Genomic DNA, 20,764 nt, shown 5'->3' with positions numbered 1-20,764 from the left:
GATTGTTTATAGAGAGAATACATAAGATTAAGGCTTGGGTTTTGGTAAGGGTCAACCTTTTGGAAGGTTACAGGATGAGTTAGAGTCAGACATGTGGTGGTTACACTTTGTCTAAAGTAAGTCTTCAGATCATTTCTGGTGTGTGCGTGCGTGCATGTGTGTGTGTGTGTGTGATGTGCAAGATGTTGGCTGCATTTCCTTTGGAGCTGCAATGGGTGTCACTCTTTCCATATTTTCCAAACATGTCTTGATTTCAAAGCTCGAATAACTTAAGACATTTGTCATGGTCTCTGGTTTGGTGTGCTCCAGTGGAAACGGAAAAAAAAAATCTAACATTTGATTTGATTTATATGAATCTATCAATAAATCATAGATCTGATGTCAAACAGGGCAGGAAGAGAGGAAACATAATGAAATGTGGCTGTTTGCTTCAAGTGATGGAGGAGACTATCTCTCCATCTGTGTGTGTGTTGGGGGCAGGGGCAGGGGTAGGGTGAGGTGGGGGGTATGAACCCATATTTTTTCAACTCAGCCATTTAATAGTTAAATGTTAACTTCACAGTCAACCCGTCACGCGCGCGCACGCACGCACGCGGTAAGCCCAGGCTTCATAAACAAGCCGCTGCCACTTTGTTGCTCAGTGTTTCCACTGATCCCACATCAGTGCAGCGGCTCAGAGAAGATGGCACTGGCCGACACGGAGCGCGGGGTGTCCAACTGCGGGGACTCGGGCTCCCCGTTCTCAGAGATCATCGAGCTGAACGTCGGCGGACAGGTTTATGTGACCAGACACAAAACTCTGGTCGCCGTCCCAGACTCGCTCCTGTGGAACATGTTCAGCAAGAAGTCGCCCAAGGAGTTGGCGAGAGACAGCAAAGGGCGCTTCTTCTTGGACAGGGACGGCTTCTTGTTCCGCTACATCCTCGATTATCTCCGAGATCTCAACTTGGTCCTCCCGGACTACTTCCCCGAGAAAAGTCGGCTGCAGAGGGAGGCTGACTTCTTCCAGCTGCGGGACCTCGCCAAGCGCCTCAGCCCCCGGGTGAGTAAGGATAATTCAATCAGCGAGGAGATCAGCCAGAGCGACACGGAGGAAGGCGCGCAGCAGTGCGGCCCATCCGGCGGCATGGAGACTTTACGCACCATGTCGGTCAGCGGGGCCATGCGCTCCCCGTCTCTGGACTCCAGGAAGTCGGGCTATATCACGATAGGATACCGCGGCTCGTACACCATCGGAAGAGACATCCAGACCGATGCCAAATTCAGGCGGGTGGCGCGCATCACGGTTTGCGGGAAGACCTCCCTGGCCAAGGAAGTGTTTGGGGACACGCTGAACGAGAGCAGAGACCCGGACAGGCCCCCGGAGAGATACACATCCCGGTACTATCTCAAGTATAATTTTCTAGAGCAGGCATTTGACAAGCTGACAGAGGTGGGCTTCCACATGGTGGCCTGCAGCTCCACAGGCACCTGCGCCTACACCAGCAATGATCCAAACGAGGACAAAATCTGGACAAGCTACACCGAATATGTCTTCTGTCGGGAATAACTAATAGTAGGCTGTTCAATGTCATCTTGATGTACATGGACATTTCATCACCTAGAGAGGAATGTCTTTACAAAGTATTGCATTTGCTGTGTTGAATAGCAACTGCAGAAATATTGCTCCACTATTCTAGGCTGCCAAGTGTTTCCAGCTCTGACACAAAATGCTCCCCCCCCCCCAAAAAAAATAGATTTTGACAGTATGTCGACAGAAGATTGCACCATTTGCATGGTGAAAGTGTGCAGAGCGTTGTTTGGAGGTGACACACTCTTTCAAAAGCCCTATTTGTGGAAAACACAGACAGAAAAATGCCATCATCTCCGTTTCATAGAACTGCATGTCAATGTTTCAGTCATATCTGACTCAGTGCTGTGTGAATTGAGCGGCATCCAAGAACAGACAAGCAGCAATTAGTATTCAGTGTCATTGTAACTTCTAGGCTTGCTTGATCACGTTTGGCCAAGTTTTGTATTATCTAATAGACTCTCTTGTAGCAGTTCTATCACTGACATGATTGTAAGTGTATGTGCTTGCCTAGTAGAGTTGTATGTGTTAAACCTGTTCAGATGAAATAAAATCTTCTCAGCTCTTTGCCAATCATCCTACCTTCTTCTTAACATCTGCACAAACTATACGGCCGTGCAAAACGCTGGCATTCATCTCCCTTCAACCTTTTAAAATTTGACTCAGTGGGGAATCAAAGAGTCGGCCTCAAAGAGAGGTGAACTACCCAGGAACCTCGACGGCCCATCATGGCACCGAAGCAGCCAGCCAGCTCAACAGAATCTGTTTTAACCCACACAGGCAAAACTGAACTGAAATGCATGTGTCAGTAAAGTGTCTATTACTCTTCAATGCACTCTTGTCTAAGTTATGGGAAATCCTGACCATGAACTTTCCTTGCCTCACACTGAGCTCATCACTCTTTCAGACTGCCATTTGAAAGCACTGTATTTTCTGCATGTTATTAAATCACACAAGAAGAGGGAGGGGGGGGAATCCCACTTCTGAATATGCAGTAGTTAGCATGTAAATAAGGCAGGAGGATGGAAGCGTTGCTACTTATCCATTTTGTCACACAAATTCAGCCGCATTGCCATGTGGATGCAAATAGTGCAGCCGTGCACATATGATGTCATTATCATTTCAAGTGTAAATAATGAAAGGGTCCAGCTGCACACAAATGCAAGGGTTCGGTGTGCCAGCGAGTGCGTGGATGAATGGAAAGTCGATTGGTGCACCTCTGCTGCAGGAGCAGACTTGTTTGACGGGCCCAGCGTACAGCCAACCGTGGATTATTTGCTTCATTCAAACACAAACATGAAAAAAAGAGGCCTTACATTCAAAGCCATGGGTGGGATTATAGCACATCAGGGGTTTATAGACCACAGGCAGTGATGTAACTTCTGTAGGGGTCCAGGGACATCCTCCCTGAGGGAACATCTATGGGCTTCATAAGCTTAACACATCAGTCTGGTTCAATTAGGCTGAAAAAAAAAAGTTGTGGGAGAGGATGGACAGGAGTGAAATTGATCTTTGCGATAGTGATTTCTCGAGGGACTTTTTTTTCATTCAAGGTAATTTTTGCATGTCACAGTGAGGAAAGCATTACATATTTAATGAAGGCTGGATTCCATTTAGCGACTGAACAGTGACTAAATCAAAACACCTGCTGTCAAAAGAAAATTGTCGGCTTCTAAAACGAACTTAAATTAAGAGTGAAAGAGAGCTTGACTACATCTATGCATATGAATAGAAGTTCAATAATGATGTTAAAAGTTGGTGGTAGAAACTAGAAGTATAGTTCTATTATAGCCAGGTACCAGCACTATAAACATGGAGCATAACAAAGTCCATGAGGACTCAGGAAAACACACTTTACTTGGAAATATAAACTGGTGCTGTTGCTTGATTTAGTATTTCCAGGAAGCTCACAATTCACCGTGGCTTTCTTCTTTGGTCTCACAAAAGGACAAACATCAGATGACACAGTCAGCCTCTGTGGCCAACCAAATGACTGTACAGGTTCACTGAACATAATCCAGCTGGATAACAACAGCACAGAAGCAGCAGCAGCTGCGACGGTGGCGGCGGCGACTGAGATGATGCTTCACAGACATCTGTGGTAATATGAGCCTTGATAAACTCAAATGCATCCGGTCAACGGACAAGATTTTGTCACACGCCTTCGTATATGCAAATTATTCTCTGTCGGATAGGAATTTGCATTTTGCAAGATGGTGATATTTTCACTTCAAATTAATGTGTTATATCCTTGAAAACAAAAGATGCTCATGAAAAAATGAGGACAAACACAAGGCGATGAAATTCTTCAAACGTATTTGTCTCTTGGTGTAAGAAAAAAATCAAGCGTTTTTAGGTCAAACCAAACTTGCAAACACACCACAAAGTTATAATTACTATTGTTGTTTCTTGTTTGTTTGGACCAGATGCAGGGAAACACCCTGGGTCAGTCACCACCAGTTGGTCACACAAACAATGACTGACTCACGCCCACATTTACACACAGTGCAGTGTGAGCAATTTGTCCACAGCACTCGTATGTTTCTGTGGGAGGAAACCCACTCGAACATGTGCTGCAAGAGGTTGTCATTCACTGCTGAACAAATCAAGCTGCTGGAGCACATGCACTCAAAATGCATTTCTCCCTGGTAATAGAAAGCAGGATTTTATACCCCCCTAGCAATGCTTATTATCTGAATTTGAATTAAATGATAAGGAATTTCAAATTAAACTCCGAAAAGTCAGTTTTACTAGTTCACAGTTATTTTATTTTTTATATTATTTATATAAATATATATTTATATTGTAAAGATAATGCTTCATTTATGTTTAGGTGCAATTTAAGTGGTAGGTGGCAGCATTTGTATATCTATAAGCCACAGAATAAAACTATACATCTGGGGCGGTGCGTGGCACAGTGGGTAGAGCGGCTGCCCCATGTAGAGACTACAGTCCTCACCGCAGGCGGCCCTGGTTCGAATCCCGCGTCGGGCAGCCCTTTCCTGCATGTCATTCCCCCTCTCTCCGCCTCCCCCTTTCCTGTCTATCTCTACTGTGGACTATCAAATAAAGCCAAAAAGCCAAAAAATATATAAAAAAAAAACTATACATCTATAACTGGGACCAGGTCAAGGCCATTTTTCCCACGGTGAAACAAACATTTTTGGGACACAAAGGCCCTGAAATGAATTATTTGATGTCTAAATAAATCACCTGCTGTTCTGATAATTGAAAACAAGAAAATAACACAAATGAAATTACACAAAATCATAAATGAAGTGAATATTAATAAAAAAGTGTCAAATAACATTTTAAAGCAACCTAAGATTTTGGCAGCAGCAAAGGCACAAAGGCTGTAGGTCTTGGCGAGTCAAATTTTGAGTTGAGTTAAGATGAGACGATGAGATGAAATACACTTTATTGTTCCCTTAAGCTGTTGTTTGGGACACAATAAATACATAAATAGTCGTATAATATAGTAGGCTAATTCAAAAAAGAATCCAGGTCAAATCAGGTTAGAACAGGTACTTAAAAACATAATAAAAAGATGTAACAACAACAGTATAAAACACCAATATAAATGTGAAATTAACTAGCACAATATTTGTTTGTCTGCTTTTCATTAAAATCTCAAGGGAAGAAGGTACTAATGAGTTTTTGTACCACACATTTTGGGAAACGAAAGTTTTTAGAAGTACTTTTGCATAGCAAAAGAAAACAACAGATCACAACAACTGATACGTTTCCGGTTAGCTTCGGCTTGTTTGAAGAAATAATGGACGAATGAGAGCTGTTATAACAATATACAGGGTATAGGATGATACACTAAACACGAATGACAGCTGCTGACATTTTCCATAAATTCCCACGACTGTGTTGCTTTTCAGTAAAATGGAAATGAAATAAATGGACTGTCAGTTTTTTTCAGCTTGACTGATGAGAAGATAACAGAACAAAAGAGGGAAGGCTGAGAGACAAAGTGAGAGCCAGGCTCTGGAGGAAAATGGGATGATTGAGAGAAAAATGATTTGATTGTCAACCATTGTTACTGTTCTTTCCTTTCTCTATCTGCAGCATTTCTCCCTGTGTCTGCGCATGCTCCTCCTCCAGCTCCCCGACATGAACCTCAGCGCATCAGGACTGTTTGAATTTCCGTGCATGGGTCCAGGATGCGTTTCAGCTTCCCCCAGTTATTTTAGATCAAAGTCGGTTTCATTAGCACATCACAACAGTAGCTCTGGACCAAAGGCTTCATTATTCTAATTAAATTCTGAGTCAGAAATGCATTTTAAACTTGACTTCACAACAGGGGATACGCATCAGTCAGATGAGGGTGTTTCCCCACTGTTATGCAAAATTTGTATATAATTAATACATTAAAGTGTTACTTGAGGTAGTAGAATGCAGGGGTAGTGAAGAAATCCATCAGTGGGTATAGTATTAGAGGATCTATCACAAATATTGTCCATCCTACTTTCATTTTAACCCACATTCATTTTCACTTCCCCTCCCTAATAAAGAAAGACAGGAAGTTTTGAGAATATGAGAAAACTAAATAATTTTAATTCGGTACATATTATTTCTTAAGTAGAGCACATAACAGAAACAAAGAAATGTTCAGAGGGACGGGGGCCAACATGTAGCACAGACCCCCTACTGATATCAAAGAGACATCGCAGTTACATCATATGCACTAAGGCCACCTGCACACATGACACAGCAGAGTGCAAACAGCATGCTGTGCGTCTTACCCTAACTGACCTCTGACAGTATGGCTGAGCTGCACCAACATTAAAAAAAAAAAACTGAATCCAAGTTTGGCTCTAATTAGAGCTCAGTAAAACTATTTTCCGTCTCCACCATGTTCAACAGTTGGCCCAGTCCTCCTGTTCGGCTTCAAAACAGTTTACTTTGTGAACCGTATCTTGCCAAAAAACATCATTATAAAAAAAAAGGTGATTGAGTCTGTTAAATATCATCTCAGTTTAAAGTAAAAACTTAAAAAGGGAGCTTCAAGACAGGATTAAACATAATCTTCCTTCATTTTAAACTAGTTTGGTGCAACAGAATGTTTCTACGTAATTCAACTTAACCATGATTTAATCTGGTTTAAAAGTTTAACCTTGGGGGTGAAATTCAGCCTTAATGATTATAAACAGAGCATATGCTCAATTATACAGAATTGGAGTGCCTTATTGTAGGTCACAGCAACCCATACCTTAAACCAAAAAGGGTTACGACACTATCGTGGTATATAAAAATGGACTTATGGTGCGTTCATAACAACTCGGAGGTCGGGATTCCCAACTTGGAAATTTCCGACTTCCGACATCATTGCGTTCACGCTGCAGGAACTCGGGAGAAAAAAAACATGGATACCTGAAGGAAGTTTGGCATATTGTGGCTCATAGCTGAATACGAAAAATAAATGCAGCAGTAAATGATGTTTATTTTGGAGGAGAGGAGACGCCGCAGATGAGTGCACATATAATGTTACAGCCTTGATAACAGTTAAACGTTATTTCCGTCACAAACGAGGACCGCAATTTCACACCATACAACAATCACAACTTAATATAAACGTATTTCATATAGGCTACTGCAATAATACACAAAAATATGCATTAAAACCTCAACAAATAAATAAAAATGTCTAAATTCTAACCGTTTAAGACGAGGGCTGCACTGTTTTGATGTTGTCGTGACGTCAAGTCGGAAAGTCGGGGCTCTGATATGATACCCGAGTTTCCGACTTGTAATTTCCGAGTTCGATGCCGTTCAATTCATTTTTTACAACTCGGAGCTCGTTTTTTTCCGACTTCCGAGTTGTCTTGAACGCAGCATTAAAGCAATACTTACCGATCTGGCATTTCACTCAGCACAGCAGAAACATTTGAAAATCAACAGCTCCACCTCCCTCACAAGTCCCACCCACCTCTCTCTCCTGCGCAGTCCACGAGCCCCCTCCCTCCCTGCTGCATGCGTTGGCATGGCAACGGTAAACAGAACAGGAACGCGAGTGAAACGGGAACAACACAAACAAACACAACACAGGAGTTTTAAACCGTATAAACGGACTCAGTGATGATGACTGATGAGTTTTATAATAAACTGTTGTTAGCCTACTGCTACTGGAGACGCAGGGGAAGTGATTGTTACAGATTACAGTTCTCAACGAGCCGGGCTGGCGGCCGGACCAGCGCCACCTGATGCGCTGGTTCAGGCCGAAAATAAATCCAGACCGAGCCGAATCGAGCCGCGCCGGTCCGGAGTTCAACCGGGTCCGGACCGTTGAGAACTCACAGAGCCTAGCTGTTAGCACAGAGCTAACAGTAGCCTAGCCCCCTAGCCGTTAGCACTGGATGCTTTATAGACACATGTGACTTCCTGTGTTTACGTATCACTCGGGGCTGATCACTATCAACGTTACAATATCAGACATGAAACTCCGCGACCAGCTGCGGCTGCAGTTATTGGTCTTTTAAAAAACTATTTATTTCCAAAAACCTTCTTTCTAGTGTGTTGTGACTCTAGTCTCCATCTGCTCTCTGTGTCCTGCTACTGCTCTGTCAATAAGCGTTCTTCCTGGTCGGGGGGGAGAGGAGGAGAGGGGTGCACAAAGTGATTACATATTAAGTAGGTTCGGTCGCTCGTCAAATCTTATTAATCGGACCGAATAATATTATTGGTCAGACTTTTCTCAGAATTATATGAGAATGAAAAAATGATGAGTTTTTAACCCTGTTGGGTTTCTCTTACATTTTAATGTATCATCAGATTATTAATAGCATTTTAACTTAGACAAAGAAATGTGCAAAAGTTCCAGAAAGGTAAGTATTGCTTTAAGGTAATAAAGTCAGAATAAATTATTATGTAATTATTTTGTTTTTTATAAAGTTTCATTGTCCTTAATGATGACTACAACTTCAACTAAACGTAAAGTGAAAAAGTAAAGTCTGAGTATCTCAGTTTCTCACCAACAACCACTCTGTTAATCAGCCACAAAGAACCACCTACACCCTGTACATTCACCTTAAAGCAAAGAAAAACCTTCTCAGATCACTGAGGGAATGATCGCCATTTGCCAAAACTGAAGATGATAACTACATTGCTTATTCAATGAGATCTTGCGATGAAATGAGAATAATCGATACAACAACAACAGTACACAAGAGAAATAATAATAGGCCACTAGTAATACTACATTAGTGATGTTACTTATTTGGTCCTCAGGGACACTTCAGCCAAAGAGGCAGCAGCCACAATGTGTGCATGTGCCTGCATTCAGATGAAATACCTAAATTAAATTTATGAGACAGACAAAAAGATATTAGACAAGATAAAAGGAGAGAAAAGTCCCACTGAGCTACTGCTGATATTGTTATAACACCAATAACATAAAACTAAGCACATCTTGCATATGGCAAACGATGTCGCTGACAGTGCACTGCATAGAAAATCAATTTTCATGAGTTTCCAACATTCACTGCTCTCTTATTTCTCTCATCTCCTCTTATTTTAAACTGCCTGACAACAGCAAATGCCACCATTTGTGATCAGCAGCCTGCAGACTAATGCAATGTGTCCTGATCACCTGAGCTGAGACGCAGCTCTGTCCTTCCACGTGGCCATTAAACCTCCCACCTTTCATCCCAGCTGAGTTCTTCTGAAAATTACAGTCATCAAATAGAAAACACTCTTTCCACGGCTGCCATGTGCACTATAAAAGCTGCCTTATTTACTGGAGGCCACTCGTCTCGCATGGTGACTGTTTCTTGTGAGTGTTTGCTGCATTAACAGGGGTTACTGCAAATCAAATGTCCTTAAGAGAAAGCGAGGCCTTTGTTCCCCGCTGGATGCTCTGTGCAGTTTAAATTCCAGTGTGGCTACACCTGATTGCATCGTTTTGATCCATCTGCCAAGTATTGGTGACCTTTTTCTATGCAAAACCCCTTTGAACTTCCGGTCTTTCTCCTTCAAATGGAGTTAAAAGCTTTGCAAAAAGCTAATAAGCAGACCTTGAGCTTTTTTGTCAAACTACTGTTCCCAAAGTCGAGGGTGAACTTTCATGTTCAAAGTTTTTAACTGTTTTTATCTGTGCGTGCTCAGCTTCCAAATCCTGCTCATGGCTAATGCATCCCATGTTGAGCAATAAACAGTCCTTACATTCGGCACGATACACCTTCTACTAAAACTGCAATATAAGCTGTGTCCCCAGTCAGGGGCTGCATCCTTGAAGGCTGATTACGTCACAGTGTCGCCACAAGGCCCGTCCCAATTCGAAGGCTCCTTCAAATGTGGCCTTCTCCTGCCTGCTCTCATAATAACTATTGTAATGTTGAGGTGGCTCTGCGCTGTAGCCATGGTCGCCCCACATCCTCCGAAGGATGCAGCCCCTGAATTTGGACGCAGCTATACTTTAATGGTACGTATATCTCCAATCTCCATTCTCACTGGATCTGGGAGGTTGTTCTACTGTAAGTTGTCTGAGTCACCCTAAAAGACCAGAATCAGTCCACAATGACAGGGTTGTGCCTGCACGACTATGGTTCGCGGTATTCACATGAATTCTGGTTTTTGTAGCCATTGCTCTAGTTTCAGGTTTTTCCACATCTGGTTTAGTTTTGGGGGAAAAAAGCTTTTCTGTGTATGGGAGACGGAATTACAGAGCGCGGCAGCATGAATAATAACTCCAAAGGCGAGTAACAAGTCTGAAGCTTATGTCTGAGTTTGGAAATAGCTTTGATTAATGTACTGATGTATTACTTTGGACAAGAGTGTAAAGCTGAGTCAAGTGGAGTTATGTGAATTGCTGCTGTGCTCTGCAGCAACAGCTCTATATGTACTGATGCAGTACAATACATGGTAATTGCTGCACTACCACCGAAAAGGCAATTAATTCCTAACAACTCCTTTTTCACAGCAGAGAGTCTGGCCTCTCGCAGCTGCTCTAAAATGTACTTCCAGCAGTAGCTTGGGTCCAATTAAAGGGTAACTGTACTTGTGAGGTATATGACAGGAATAACCTAAATTATAGGCTTGTACGTGAAACACGGCAACTTATGTTTTCTTTACAGACCCCTCTTTAGCTGTTAAGAGTTGATTTGTTAAAGCAAGCACCAAGCGCTCTAAGTGCCTTCCAGTTTCAGCGATGTGACTGAAGGTAGCGCGGCTTAATGCTTATCTTATTGCCCAAGAAATGTTTCGAAAATGAAACAACATCCAGCCCCTCATGTAACTAGATAGTATCTTGATTGCTTTCTATGTAAAAAGAAAAAATAGACATTTCTCATTGAACTGTTGCTGATCAATACCAGACTTACACCTCCACCTTATTTTAGCATAACGACTGGAAGCAAGCTATTCTGGCTGCCTGACGACTACTCCTGGCCAACAAATAGTCCGAAACATAAGGAGTAAATTGTTTTAGTGACTGAAAAAAATGAGATTATGGAGGATGAAATGGGCTTCCTCTAGTTGAGGTGGTTTGGGCATCTGACACGGATGCCTCCTGGGCATCTTCCTCTGGAGGTCCTTCAGACATGTCTAACTGGGAGGAGGCCTGGGTGACTCAGAACTAACAGGAAGTATTATATATCCCTTCTGGCCTCCATTGGGAACGCCTCGGGATCCCCCAGGATCACCACGACCTGTCCCTGGATAAGCGGAAGAAAATTGAAGCTTGGATGTTGTTTTTACCTATTTTTGGTCCAGATTAAATAAACAACATGTAATATTTTAATTAGTGGGCTTTAGAGATGCTGAAAGGTGAACTCTATGTCCAGGACAGTCGTGTCCTCCTCAAACTATTCCTTTAAACCCAGTTCTTCGGGATAACTTAGATGACAGTAACTAAACAAGTCAACTGATCCATAGACTCCTTTTCGATCCTCTGCTTTTCAGCAAATCTGACCAAAGAGTCAACTGTATATGGACTTGAAGAGATGGTTTTATGCAGTTAAAGTCTCCTGAAAAATGCAAAAACGGACACAGAGAGAAACCCACTCCTATAATGTGGGCAGCTAAAATTTTCAAATGATTCCTCTGGCAGTGATCACGAATATTTGTAGGCCTCCAAAAGTACAACCGACTTTCTAAAGTCGGTTTAAATTTCATGGAAAGGAAGCACTCTGAAACATATCATTACTGTGTTATTAAGAACAACATTTCAGATTTTTGTTTGAGTTTGCACATTTCTGTTGGGCAGAGGGGCTGAGGATGTAATTTTCCCGCAAAAACCAATGGATGAAAACCGATTATTTTCCATCTAAAATAAATCCAAGCATGATTTTGTTGAAAATACTCAATGGATGTTGTTTCTGTTTGCACAAATATCATCTAACCTTTCAGGAAAAAAAAGTCAAATGCCTACTCAAATACAAACTGCGCTTTCAGATGTGATTTGAACACAGACAAAACGCTTCTCTTGTGGCTCTATAGGAGAGGATGTGAGGTTATTTACTCCATTTTCCTGGGAATTTCCACCAGTGTTTTATAGGAGAAGTGCTGTCATCACTGCCCTCTCCACTAAAAATACACAAACCACAAACCCACAAAAGAATTGTCATTCATAGTAAACCTTTGCTGAGTTGCATCTAAACCCTGTAATGAATTTTAAAGAGTCCATTTGTTGCAGTGGGATTTTTTCTTTGTAAAAGCCTCACATTTCTGACCAAACCTCTGTGCTCTCTCCTTTGTTTTTGAATGCCTGTTCTTCCTTGAACTAAAAATTAAAAGATATGAAATATAATGGAAGAGTGCAGGCTCAATTTCTTCTCTGAACTCTCTTTATCTTAATATAGAACTGGTTAAAAAACAAACAGATACTGTCTGTTACTGCAAAACAATAATAGATAGAAATGGGGAAACATTAAGAGGATATACTCGAAGACACAAGGAGACGAATCACAAACAGCACTCTCAGAAGCTGATACAACCACCAAGGCAGCTGGGGTGTTCAGATAAAAAGGAATAAATGTCTGTATCTGTCATATCAGATTCCAACCAAGAACAGGTGGGAAAAAAATACACTCTGTACACAGAATTTCACAGGTGATTTCATCCAGCTCGCTTTGAGCTTTGCTGCATTGCTCATCTGCACACTGGCTGTCTGACAATCCTCAATTTTTAGCAGGAGAATAAACACTGGAGGAGTTGATGGAAGCCCCTACAGATATTGCGTAACCCAGGCTAAATCAATACCAGCCGACAGGGACATAAAATGGTCCACAAATGCTTCTTCTGCTGTTTTTCTTCCCTTTAATTTTGGCATTTACATCCAGTTCTCTGAGGAGTTACATCAGGCCAACAGACAGACAGACAGACAGGTAGGAGATATCCATCAATACCAGTTTTAAAAGAGGGAAATGTTGTCTGCAGCACATACCTAAAGCCTGAGCTGTTCAGGAAGTCTGTGGTGAAATACTGTGTGATCACAGCAGTGACTGTTTCCATGATTACGAACAAGTACAATGCATTGATGATGTAGCGTGCAGAGCTGTAGAAAATACTAGCTTTGCAGCAGCCATGCATCTAACATCTGCTTGACTCTTTTCTGACAGATGTCCACCTCCTCTGCAGGATTTGTTTACAGGTTACAGCTTGATTGGATAACTAGGTCGAATAAGCTTCCCTCACTGCGGACAGCTTTCAATTTTCAACTATGCAAGGACACGTAGGTCTCTTCTTTTGTTTGGGAAATTAACATATACAGCGGGGAAAATAAGTATTGAACGCGTCAACATTTTTCTCAGAAAATATATTTCTAATAGAGCTATTGACATGAAATTTTCACCAGATGTTGGCATCAACCCAAGTAATGCACACATACAAAGAAATCCGAACATTAATGTCCATAAATTAAGTTATGTGTAATAAAGTGAAATGACACAGGGAATAAGTATTGAACACATGAAGAAAAGGAGGGGCAAAAAGGTATGGAAAGCCAAGAAAACAGCTAGAGTTTGTCAGTATTTAGAATGTAATCCTGTCTCCTATCAATGCAAAGTAATATCTGCTGGTTTAGTCCTGATTGATGCCTTTTAAAAAGGTTTCTCACCACCAAGGTGTCAGACAATAAGAATTGCATGGTGGGCAATGGCAAAGGGCTGTCTAAGAGCTGTCTAAAGACCTACACAACCAAAGATTTCAAACAGAAGAGTCAAAACAATAATCAGAAGGGTTCCCTAACAGTCCAGGACACTGGTGGAGAGCTTCAGAAAGATCTGGAATCAGCAGGTACAGTTGTTTCAGAGAAAACAATAAGTAATGCACTCAACTGCCATGGCTTGCATGGTGTGTGTGCATGGAGGCCATGATGGTTGAGTGCATTACTTATTGTTTTCTCTGAAACAACTGTACCTGCTGATTCCAGATCTTTCTGAAGCTCTCCACCAGTGTCCTGGACTGTTAGGGAACCCTTCTGATTATTGTTTTGACTCTTCTGTTTGAAATCTTTGGCTGCGTAGGTCTTTAGACAGCTCTTAGACAGCTCTTTGCCATTGCCCACCATGCAATTCTTATTGTCTGACACCTTGGTGGTGAGAAACCTTTTTAAAAGGCATCAATCAGGACTAAACCAGCAGATATTACTTTGTACTGATAGGAGACAGGATTACATTCTAAATACTGACAAACTCCAGCTGTTTTCTTGGCTTTCCATACCTTTTTGCCCCTCCTTTTCTTCATGTGTTCAATACTTATTCCCTGTGTCATTTCACTTTATTACACATAACTTAATTTATGGACATTAATGTTCGGATTTCTTTGTATGTGTGCATTACTTGGGTTGATGCCGACATCTGGTGAAAATTTCATGTCAATAGCTCTATTAGAAATATATTTTCTGAGAAAAATGTTGACGTGTTCAATACTTATTTTCCCCGCTGTATAACACGGCTTATATCAGCTACCAAGGATACAGATGGAAATATAAAAGCTTGTAATCTGTGCTTAAAATTTCGTCAAAGCCACACTTAGATGAAAATGCGAATATATATCGACTTATCAGTGTTGTGGTTTTAGGAGGAAATGCAGACAGTCGAGTTTCTGTTTCACAGAAGATCCAAATCAAGTGTTCTGCCACCAGAGCTTCAGGCAAAGCTTAGACTCCATATTCTGGCAAGCACCAGTGGAGTTATTTTAATGCTAGAAAAGCTTCACACTAGAAAACAAGTTTTTAAAATATAGATTTGGATGGCAGGTTACATTTTATGGGTTACACAAACCTGCAAAAGGCATGTCCGCTTGCATTTCCCTTTTCTCGGTTTGAACATTTAATAATCTTTCTCCTCTCAAATGCAGTTCCTCAGGCAAATTGATTGAGCTTCAACAGAATGAATAAAATGTTAGATATTGTCTCTCAAAGGAGTCCAGCCCAATTTTGCTCAATATTAGGAAACACAGGTGCTTTACTATTTTTTTTTTTTTTTAGGAAAGTCCTGTTGAAAAAATTATAATTATAGCTAATACCTGATATGGTTTATTTATTCTGTAACAAAACTAATGTGAAACTGTTGTGAAGAACATTAACTTTCATCAGATGGACATTGTAGTTTATTTGTAATGTGTATTAATCACCACTGCCCAGCAACAACTAGGATTATCTATTTTTCCTAAATGATATATTTGTTATCAATTTTAAAGATTTAGACTCTCAGTCTGATAAGCAGGATTGGGGCTCCGCCAGAGAGTCTTGAGAGATGTAGGATAGTTTTCTGAAAAATATATATCAATACCAGGCATATTATTTAAGAACTGACAATCTTACTTTTGAATCTACACTATGGATGTATGTGCAATATTGTCCCATTTGAGAAATGTATACAAAAATTAAAAATGAAGCTACAATAAGGATATGATGCCCCATTTTCTTAATATTCATATATTTGGTTTATTCTATAGATACTTTTTACATTGCCAGATGTGTTCTCTTTGCATCATTTGGTCTAAAATGGTTTACTGTGACTGTAAATGTTTCTGGATATGTTCATATAAAGAAAAGAATGAAATATGCCTTTGAATCATCCAAATTGAGTGGACTGAACACCTTTAATCTCAACCTTTTTTTTCTTTTACTTTTTTGAAAATCTTATTTCATAATCTAATTACACAGAGTGTACAATTTGAGTGTAATTTAACTGCCAAGTTCTTCTTATTATACTGCAATATAGACTTCAGAGGGTGTCCTGAGTCACCCACCAGACAATGAGTTCCTCCTTATTTTCAAATAGCATTGACTCAGTTCTCAAAGAGAAACTTTTAACTGCGTGCCAATCTTGGCCATTAATTCAGAGAGCTCAGCAATCTGCAGTCAAACGCCACTTGTGTATTGACTCTGATAGTGTATTTTCTTCTGTTTACAAAAAGTCTCCCACTTCCCCCACAGAGCATCAGCAAACCTGCTTGGCTCTGCCAGACAGTCAAATGCCTGGTGGGGAAACCAGTGAGCTGCATGTCTGACAATGATAAAGCACTGTTATAACACGGATCACTATACATTTAAAGCTCCTCACAAACACACAGTTGTGTTTTACCAGCAGCTGAAGCGGTAGCGGTCACACCTTTCATCTTCGGTAATGTGGGAGCAGGTAGGAAATCTCATATGAGATTGTGGGAAAACACTTTTGTAGAAATGTGTAACAAGTTTACGGGGTTGAGAGCGATAAGGCGGCGTCTCCTTCGTCATTTCAGCTGGATCAAATTCAAGTGGTGGATTAGATGAGATGAAGGAAGGTGAAAGATTTAAGAGCACTGGGAAAATGTTGGCAGTTTGGCTTTCATTCTTTATTTGGGGTGCTGCTGCACCCAGGGCCGTGATAAATTATTGTATCTATTAATGTGTCTTGTTTAGTAATGTTGTTTTTTTTCAATGCTTTTACTTTCCTGAAATCCGATTTAATGATCTTTAAATGACCCATGAAGACGTTGTAAATAATTGTTTCTCACTGACATCGCATTGTGGCTGATGACGATGCGACAGGTGGTCTGAGGAGTTCCAGTCAGTACATTTCCTTTTCTTTCTTTTTTGCCGCACTGATTGCACAGAGACAGATGACATTTAAATGACACCGCAGACGTTCAGGGAGGTTTTTCTGGAAATGTAAAGGTCGCATGATGCCAAGGTGGCACAAAATACCGATTATATTCCACCTGCTTGTAGTACGTAGGAGGGTAGTACCTAATAACTGAAGTGGGTGTTTTGGGAATATGGTTAAATCACTTTCACATATGCTGCTGATTACAACAGGACTGGAGCTTGTAGCTGTAGTTGTATCTTTTCATGCTCTGTCACACATACAGTATAACTGTAGATAATGTTACTGGATCGGTGGTTAAACCATGTGGTCAGGAGACAAAACAGAGTCAGAACAACACATTTAATAATGCACAATGGATCCAGCTAAGATGCTCGGTCAGTGTTTCAGGGGTTTAGAGTATGGGGAATAACAAGGAAGAGAGAAATGACCCCTGACTAGGACAATTCAGGATGAAATTATGGTTTATTCATCAGTGGATGGATTTAGGTTTATTTTTACAGATATATTTGGTTATTGTTATCTCATCTAATAACCTTTTATTGCCTTTTGTCAGTTTCAGAGGTCTGTAATATGCAACCTGTGACAAAGGGCTGTAGGTACACATGTGCAGCTTCATTTTAAAAGGTCACAAACCAGAAAGGTTGGAAACCAATGTACTAGACCAGCTTTTCTCCGAGTCCTTTTTTTCTTTTCTTTTTTAAAATCTCTATTGAGAATCACTTGCATCTGTCAGCTGCCACTGTTCTTGTTCTCAGGTCCTTTGGATCTATAGAACAACCCCGGGTTTTTTATATTCTACACCATACGGTCGTCTACTACAGAGACACCACATCGCTTTTCTTCATCACTTATATATATGGCCTCTGTTCTTGACTTTGTTGTTCTCTACTCACCCAAGTGGGCCTCGCAGGGTGTGATTTCACTCTCTGATCAAAAGCACCAGTCAAACGGGGGCGCACAAAGGTCCAACGACTGCTGGGAACCACCCTGACAGCTCATGGGGAAAAAGCATCATCATCACCATCACCATCATCCTGTGGGAGAGATACAGACAGCGCTCATGTGGATTCAGAAGTAATCAGCGTGCATTATCAGCATGCTTCTAATTACAGGAAGCATTCACTTACTGTATATTTTATACTGGGTGACAGACAATGTGGCCAGTTGGAGAGATCCATTCAACTGGGAGGCACTTTGATCTTCCTGCTGAATGAAACAGGATTCATAAAGTGAATTTTAGAGCACTGACACCCTGTAGGCAGCAACGCTACAGTTTACCCCAAACGTCACAAAAAGCTATTTTCAGGCTCTTTCTAAATATAACCATCAGCTAGGCTTTGGGTTTACTCTGCTTCTTTGGGATGTTCCACCATGGAAATAGTCCCAATAATAACTTGAGATTTGTAAATTATTTAGGGGACAGCAATCAGTAGCACACAGCTCATGAAGGCAACTGAGAGCAAAAAAACAACAACTTTAAGCCCGACTGTGGCAGTTTGCCTAAAAATCATCTTCTTTGATTAGTAAATCAATCAAATCTGAAGACGTGATAGGCTAGATTCAGAAGTAACTTACATATTCAGATGACATCATTATGTCGGACTGGTGTCGCAAATACAGTCCATAAAACCGCATAGCAATACATCCATGATGTAGGCCTACGACGATTCTTACAGCTCCCTGAGAATCACGTCAGACAATAACGTGATAACGCAAGTCAAACTGAAAGTAGGTCTACTACTAACTTTTAATGGATTCAATTGGGAAAATTAAAACCAAATTCATAATTAAGGAAAACTAGGCCCATGTTGAAAAAATGGGGAACCGACTTGAATGACTCTTTAACAATATCTTAAATGTTTAAAACAAATAGTCTTAAACATCTCTGAGCGCCGCGCGGCTCATGATTCCACTTCGGCATTCGCGTCCATTTTTAGCGCAACTTTCCAGAGCTTTACTAAGTCCAGGTTGCAGAGAGGAAGCCTGTGGTTCAAGCTGAACTTCGTCCTCGTCCATTTGGTCATTTTGTTCTGACAATTCGGAAACAGGCAGAAACGAACTATTAGCAGTAGCAACTTTCAGGTAAACAAACCGCGCCGCGCGGTGCTCAGAGACCATATCGTCCAGGTCAGAGGTTAGTAGGTCAACCTAGAGACCCCGGATGTTGACAACAGGTAACCGCGGACGCAGAGGGGAATAGCGTATCATAACAAAATATTGGTGAAATGAACGAGTTTCGCGGCAGATAATGTGTTATTTAGAGGCTGCCCCGTAGCCTATACTCACGTTAGGCTCTCGACTGGATCTAATTTCGTCGGAAAGGACTTGTAATGACACCATCTGGGTGAGTAAATTATCGTAGACTATTTTATGCTAGAAACAAGGTCCAGATTGTAAAAAACAGAAATTCAAATTACAGAGCCCTAATGACGGATTCCATTGTATAATATTCATTGCGTCTAGTCCAGCGTTTTTTTTTTTTGCACAAAAAACTCCAGACTCGACCACCGGCTCTTGCTTGCAAGAAATTTAGAGCATGTTGATATAAAAAAAAAAAAATACAGTTCCTTTTTGATATAATTTCAGAAAATGTTCAAGTAAAAATTGTGAGAAAAAGTGAATATTTTCATGTGTGACCTCTCGTGCTTATCCAGAGATAAATCCATATAAGGTATTTCCATAGGTAGTCCTCTTGTGTAGCCTATTCCCCTGACTGTCAGTAACATTGTGCTGCATCAATGCCATTGAATTTCTGTGTGTGCTTGTGTCCAGGAGAGGTGTGTGGTGCCAGCCAAACCTGCTTTGATGCTGAGCACTCTCTGGTAAACCTCCCATGTTGTTGTTTGTCTATTGCTGGAATGTGTATGAAGCTCCTGTTATAATAACCTAGCTGTCCTTATTGTATTGTTTGAGCCCAGTCACTGTTTTATTCCTGATAACAGCTCAATGAGATTCAACCTAAAGTAATGGTTTGTAACTTACTGACCCATGCACTGTGTAGTTCAACCCTTACAATTAATGCATGCTTGAATTGGTGTGGAAGTCAATTGAATTTACAGAGCCCTAATGACCAGCCTCTGTTTCCTAACACGATCCTCACAGAGTGTTGTCTGCATTTATGCTCTTTCATTTCCTTTAATTGTCTGTGTGTTTTTCCAAATGATCACATTCTGCTCATATTAGTGCCATGAAATATTGCTGTTGGTGTTTAAGCAAAGACTTCCAAAAGCTATATTTTGTTATCATTGCAACGATAATTTAAAAGTCAGTCCAGTCGTTCTGCACAAGCCCTTTTTGAAATTATGTTATGAAACTGAGCAAGTTTCTAATGCAAGAGCCATTGTATTACGGAAGAGAAAAATTGCTTTTCCTCTATTTGAACATATCTCCCAGAATATCTTTTGGTGGTTACAAGGAATCGCTTCAGCTAAAGAAAGTCCTGGTCTTTGATACATTCAGCCTTGAAATATTGATTAAGGACGGCAAGGTGATAAGTCACAGACTTTGAAATGCAGAGGTGGGTTAAGATTCATTACAGTGAGTCATCCAGGACCAAATCCTGCAGGATTATCAGCAATGTTCAATGATATCATGTGTACTGCAGTTAACCTTTCTCCATAGATTGTGATTGGTTATTTATGCTGATTTCAATTACAGGTGCTATAAAAACTGACTGGTGCTTGGTTGTCAGCTTTGCTCCTTCCCCTGTAATGACATTAGGAAACCCGAACAATTATGTAATGAAGAAATTATGTAATGGCATAATGGTAATGACCACAAATGAGGGAACTAAGTGACTCTCTCACCAGTTAAAGTACAGTTTATTATAGATTTCATCTACGTTTCCCCCCCTAGATCATATCCTCACACCCCAGCTGTGCTCTGATCTCCAAGGGTAGAGGGAGAGCAGGGCAGCAGATTTTTCCATCAGCCTCCCACCAGCCTTATACTGTACCGGTCTGAGGTAAGCAACCAACCTCACCCAGGGTGGATTTTCTGCTTCATCCTGCTCACTTAGCCAGCTAATCTCCCCCTACCTGAGCAGCCATTGACCCAATGCAAGACATTCTGTAGGCAGGATCACACCAGATGGGATAGCATATTAGTGCTATTGATCACTTATCAGATTGGGAAGGGTTTGTCAGGAAGAACGAGG

At 41.0% G+C, this 20,764-nt stretch overlaps 1 protein-coding gene across 1 annotated transcript; it reads left to right on the top strand.

The window, feature by feature from the left end:
- Positions 1-587: 587 nt before the first annotated feature.
- Positions 588-2,085, top strand: kctd12.1 (potassium channel tetramerisation domain containing 12.1). Its single transcript, XM_083997412.1, has one exon. It carries the CDS (start codon positions 683-685, stop codon positions 1,547-1,549), a length of 867 nt encoding a protein of 288 aa, XP_083853538.1. The 5' UTR covers positions 588-682; the 3' UTR covers positions 1,550-2,085.
- The last annotated feature ends 18,679 nt before the right edge of the window (positions 2,086-20,764 follow it).

Source organism: Trachurus trachurus (assembly GCF_905171665.1).
Source record: "Trachurus trachurus genome assembly, chromosome: 21".
Classification (NCBI taxonomy): Eukaryota; Metazoa; Chordata; class Actinopteri; order Carangiformes; family Carangidae; genus Trachurus; species Trachurus trachurus.
This window is presented reverse-complemented; position numbering and strand designations above follow the sequence as displayed.